A 6,000-nucleotide genomic window follows, 5' to 3' on the forward strand; every position below is an offset into this window, starting at 1 on the left:
GAAATCTTTGAGAAAAAAAAAAATCTGGGTTGATGAGCAGCTAAGAAAAGGCAGGAGGAAAGAAACACTTCTATATATGTTTGTGCAGAAAATAGAAAAGGTTGAAAGCAACGTGTTTCTAAAATACTGCTTCTATGAAACCAACCTTCTGTTACTCCATACTCCTCGGCTGACTGAAAAAGGCAGGGTGATTCCCTGTCTCGTGTTCACATCCTCTGCCAATGCTGGAAAATGTTGCGATATGCAGCTTAGGCACAGGCATCCCCAGGTTCAAATCCTACCATACTATCCAACTGGCACTGAACACAGCCTGCCACTTTTCTTCTGCCCAGTACTCTCCAAAAAAAAAAAAAAAATGGGCAACAACATCAAATTTACAGGACTAGAAATTAGGAAAATAAGCACATGCCAGCAAGTAGGGCCCTGAAACATGATAGGGTGTTTTGTCTTGTTTTGATCACAGGTATAAAAGTTCAGAAACTAGAAGGGCTTCTTTATCTATAACAAATACATTTTGAGCTCCTGTTATGGGCTGGGTGATAGGGGTGGCAGATGTCAGCATAGATCACAGGGTCTCTGACCTCCCGGAGCTCAGAATCCAGTGAGGAGGAATGTTACTCAAACACTGACCAAACAAACAGATAGCTGCCGACTTTGATAAATATCATCAACAGAAAGCGATGTTTTCAGAGAACACAGTGGGGACTCTAATGTGGTCCAGAAGATCTTGGCCTGGCAGTGAAGGATTAAGTAACTGCAAAAGTGAAGGAGCAGCGAGGTGGAGGACACAGCAGTACAGTGGGACCAGAAGAGTCACACCCCTGTGAATCCCAAGCAAAAGGCCGAGGAAGGGGACATGAAGCTAGCAGATCTGCGGGCTGCACCCCAAGCCCTCCGATGAGTGGGATTCCATGGAAGCAAAGATGGAGTCTCAGGTTTGCAGTTCAAATCCCCACTGTAGTTCCTTCATCAAAAGTTACCCCATCTCCATACCAATATTTTCATGATTAGAGGACATTTCAAAGATATTATACATGTATTTACAGTGTCTATTCACATGGGTGCACATACAAATGTCTACATGCAAATGTATATATGTACATACCTCCTTTATTTACCATGGGCTACTTTGGGAAATGCCTTCATTCACTCCCAAATTACAATCCCTTCAGATCTCCAGACTTTTCCAAATACATCAATCACTATATCTCCCATTGTCCTGAGAAAGCAAAGACTCCATGTCCTCATTTTTTCAACCTGGTGCCATTGTTCATGCCTTGACCAGCAGAAGACCACCGTGGCAGCAGCACTCTGTAGCTTCTGAAGCTAGAGCCTGAAATTAAAGCACGTCCACCTTGCTCCCATGGGTGCTGTTTCTTGGTACCTGGCTGCCACGTATGCTCTGAGGAAGTTCAAACTGAGCCCCACAGAAAGGTCATGCATTGGTCTGAGTCAACATCCTCATCAGCCCTCAGACATGGGAATGATGTTGTCTTGGATAATTCTAGATCCATCTGTCAAGTCTCCCAGTCTTATAATCTTCCCAGCCATGGCTGGAGTAGAGAAAAGCCAGTGAACATGCCCAGCCAAATTCCTGAGCCAAAGTATCCCGGAGCAAAAAAGTTAAACAGGTATTTTAAATCAAGTTCGAGGCTAATTTGTCATATAGTAATAATAATTGAAATATAAAATATTTATCCATATACGTCCATATATACACATACACATGCATAAATGTGTGTGTATCTGTGTGTGCAAATATATGTTTTTCTTAGTTACACCCTTGAGAACTTTCTAGAAATGATGTCTATAATTGCTTCTGAGTTAGAACCCTTATTTCTGGAGAAAAATGGCCATACAGTTTATAACAAGGAAAGCGAAACACTTCCAAGCCACTCAATATATACAAAGGTAATCCATTCTCATTGTAAGAATAAATGAAAACCCTCATTAGCAAATCTAACACCTCATTTAAATTGGCTTTGAACATAGAGATCAAAAAGGGAAATCTTCATCAGCAACAACTAAATAGGTCACCTGGGTTTTGGGTCTCCCCTGCTGAAGGCTTCCAGGACTGAAGACAGTGTTTGTAGACAAGGCAAATGCACATGAAGTCTGCTTGGCACAGTGCCTGGCACTTGGGATGCCCAAACTGTAGTTGTTATTATCATTGCTCTTGCTGTAGTTAGAATTAAGAATTCTCAGCATTCCAGCACTAACTCTTCCTGACCTAAATTAAACAATCCTCTTGTCCTAGCTACACAGAAGGGGAAAAAATAGTATAGATTCTTTTCTGCACTTCTTCTAACCCAAATACTGAGAGTTGCAAAACAGAAACAAAATTTCAGTCTATAACCAAATGTAGATTTGCTTAGCAATCAAGAAAGAGATCCCAAATTCTATGATTAGAAATGATAGACATTATGTAACATAACTGCCACACACCTCTATTCTGACTTTCTTATAAAAAGAACCAACTGCCCTTTTCATAAGAAAGTGAAAGAAGAGGTGGGGGAACCACGGGAAACAAGCTACTGAGGGTTTATTTTGTTATCTTTAATAATTACCACATGCTTTTAAAGGTAAGATGTTACCTTTGGTCATTAGGAAGGTACCTCCCACCATGACCATATAAACATCATATCGCTGCACCCCAAAGCAAGGAACACAGCTGGAAGCAAAGAGCCAGATCACCTCAAGTTGGTTTGTGCCTCCACTCCTCAACTCCTGCGTGACTAACTCAACCACTGTTTGTGAATCCCAGCGTCTTTAAAATGAGGCTAGATTCTGAAACTTTTGCCTGTGCTGAAAGGATATTTTGTAGAATGGCCCCAAAGTTTTCAGGGTAAGGTCAGATGTTTATAATGCTAAATGGCGATCTCCCAAGCAAAACCATCCTTGGGAGAGCTCCAGGAAGTGCTCAGTCTGTTCAAAAGCATCCTAAAAGAAAAGGGTGCCTTGCTGCTACAACGCGGCTGTGCCTTGTCTGTTAAGACCAGCAGCACCTAATGCCAGGAAAAGATGGTTAAAGACAGACTAAGGATTAGCAAGTCATGAAGTTGGGAGAAAGAGGGAGTGAGCAGAGGCTGGGGAGCAGGGTCATTGGCACTGTTGGTTTTCCCAATTAAGTCTTTCAAGGGCTAGGAACTGGGGTTCCTAACATTGGCATTTACAGAGGGTTAAAAGAGAATTGAGAGTAGAAAAGAGAATATGAAAAAAAAAAAAATAAGAGAAGGAAAGAGATGGGATGTGCTGTAGAGTGGTATCCAAGTCAGCAGCCCCTGAACAGAAATGTCATTGTCAGGGAAACTACTACAAAACGAAAGTCTAGTCATCAGGTTCCAAGTTTATGGTTTGTGATGTCTTATCAGCCCAGTGTCTGGTGGTGGTAGGAACTGAAGCCCCCTGTAGCTGACTGGTCACAGTCACCATCGGGGGGGAAAAATGTCCCTCCTATTCTGGAAAGTGCTGGGAAGTCTGTCACTCATAGGGCCCCAACCTGTAGGGAAGCGGCCACCAAGTAATTGGCTTGGCATAGCTCTGGCCAACGGAGGCATAAACTGTCTGCTGGCTTTCACTCAAAAAAAAAAAAAAAAAAAAAAAAAAAAAGAACCCGCTTAGTGACAGTCAGTGGATGCTGCTTACCAGGTCTGACTCTGCCCTTGAAAAGTCTCGCTTCATTCAAACAGCACAGCCCCCTCCCTCACGTCAGCACCTAGGGCCAGAAGGTCTGAGATCCAGACACAATGGAGAGCATCCTTGAGTCTAAGGGCTTCACTGGCGACCAGGACAGCCTCTCCTATTACCATATATGATGAAGTCTGAAGAGAGATCTGTTAAGTTCAGAATGACCCCCTAGTTTCCCCATGAGACGCCACACCAGCCAATGTGAGGCAAATCCCTTTCTTGATTGATCGCACCTTTTAAACTGTCACCGTGGCTATCAAAATGCCTTTATTGTGTGCTTCAAAGCACTGTGCATCAGATCTGTGTCTCTCTTAAGAGTGCAGCACGTATCTGTAACTGTTTCAGCTCACAACCATTTATTTGTCTGCTTCCCCCACAAACCCTGATACTTGAAAAGCCAGGACACAAAATCATTTTACAAAGGTTTTTTTTCCCCCAAGTCTTCCCTTTCCATGGTGTTGTTTTGCTTTGTTTTGTTTTTTTACACAGCTGCACCCCAGAGTCCAAATTGTTTCCAATGGACAACTGTTCTAAGCACATTTCTCCTCAATGTCTATTTTAGCTCCAGAAAAGCCAGGGGTAAAGACCAAAGTCTCGTGTGTGTGTGTGTGTGTGTGTGTGTGTGTGTGTGTGTGTGTGCGTGCGTGTGTACCACCAGCCAAAGCACCAAGGAGAAGTGCACAAGCATAGACCGGTCCATCCCCAGCATCAAGCCCGCGGAAGGAAGCAACCTGGCCTTGAGAAATGAATCCATGTGTTCCTGCTGTTAAGGGAACATGCCGGTTCCTAAACCGTGGCTGCTGGCTACCACTTCCTCCCATCCGAACTTCCCGGCACCTGTTCCTGGATGGCAGCGGTGGCAAGGAGCTTTCTCTGCTGCCCACCCCACCTGTTCTGTGTGGAGAGCACGTGGAGAGCCGGGCATGAGCCGGCCAGCCAGCCCGGCCAGCCTCGGTAAGCCCAGAGTACAGGTGGCTGTTACCTGCACAGGTGCCGACCGCCGCCGGAACAACTTTGTTGCTGGCATTGGTGGTGAAGGGGTTCTCGCTTAAGGGGAGACTCCCCGCCGCCACCGCCACCCCAGCCCTCAGCTGTGGGAAAGGGGCAGGAGGCAGGAGAGCCCAAGGGGACCGGCCACTCCCCCACCGCCGCAGTGCTAGAGCCCAGACCCCTTCCTGCGCAGCCCGGCCGGAGCCCGGCTGTCCCCGCGCCGGTTCCGCGGAGCGGCCGCCCCGCGCCGAGCCCCGGAGCCGAGCGGCTGGAACCGCAGCGCCCACTCGGGGCGGGCGGCGAGCACTCACCCTTCTGCTCTCGCAGGCTCGACAGCGACCAGAGCAGCAGCGCCACCGAGGCCAGGAAGCAGAGCTGGCTCAGCAGAAGGTCCCTCCGGCGACGGCGGCTGCGGCGGCGCGCGCGGTCCGGCTCGCCCGGCGGCGGCATCCTCGGGCGGCCGGGCGGCGTCCCCGGCGGGAGGCGGCCGCTCGGGTCGCGGGCGGCCGCGGCGGGGACGGCGGCGGGAGGCAGCCCTGCGCGCAGCAGCCGCGCGTCCTCGCTGCCTTCCCACCCGGCCGCCGCCTCCTGCTCTCCCTCCTCCCGGCCGCTGCCCGTCTCCACGCCGTCGCCCTCGTCGCTATCGCTCAGTCCCTCCTCCCCCGCCGCCGCCTCCTCCTCCTCCTCGCCGCTCGCCTGCGCCGCCGCCTCCCTGCGCTCGGGGTCCCTCTCCTGCTCGCGCGCCATGGCTCCCACGCTCCGCGCCCGCGCTCGGCCTGGGGCGGCGGCGGCGGGGGCGGCCGGGAGGCGGGGGCGGCGGGGGCTGGGGAGGAGGAGCGGGGAAGGACCGGCGAGAGGAGGGCCGGCCGCTGGCCACCCGGAGCAGGCCCTGGTCTCGGGCTGCGGGAGGGCGTCGCGGGCCGCACCCCCTCCCCACTTCACGGTCCACGCGTGGGGAGCTCGGGGCCCAGCGGCGGCCGGCGCGCGCCAGCCGCACGAGCGAGCGCACCCTCCCGTAGCCCACAGCGGGTCGGCGGCAGGGGGCTGCGCACCGGCGGGGGCCAGGGCCGCGGGGAGGGGGCACAGCGGGCAGTCTGGGCTGTGGAAGGAGCCGGTGTGCAGCCCTTCAACCCTTTGGTGCCCAGAGAAAGAGACTGTGAGGGAGGCTCGCCAGGGTATGTGGATAGACGGATCTCCACCGAAGAGGATGGGCCTGAAACTTTCAGAGAAAATGAGGGTTTCCTTGGCCCTCTTCCCATCCGCTGCCTTCAGTTTGAGCACTGAAGTGTGCTAGGTGGCCAGTTCATAGCCTCTTGTCCTGCC

The 6,000-nt window shown here is 51.0% G+C and overlaps 1 protein-coding gene across 1 annotated transcript in view; it reads right to left on the reverse strand.

The window, feature by feature from the left end:
- Positions 1-5,474, reverse strand: part of Slc24a3 (solute carrier family 24 member 3) — a 475,313-nt gene extending 469,839 nt beyond the window's left edge. The window contains exon 1 of the mRNA XM_021644597.2: positions 4,989-5,474. Coding sequence (XP_021500272.2) covers positions 4,989-5,424 — 436 coding nt within the window. The 5' untranslated portion in view covers positions 5,425-5,474. The remainder of the gene's footprint in view (positions 1-4,988) is intronic.
- Between the last annotated feature and the right edge of the window lie 526 nt (positions 5,475-6,000).

The sequence above is a fragment of the Meriones unguiculatus genome, chromosome 4 (genome assembly GCF_030254825.1).
Source record: "Meriones unguiculatus strain TT.TT164.6M chromosome 4, Bangor_MerUng_6.1, whole genome shotgun sequence".
Classification (NCBI taxonomy): Eukaryota; Metazoa; Chordata; class Mammalia; order Rodentia; family Muridae; genus Meriones; species Meriones unguiculatus.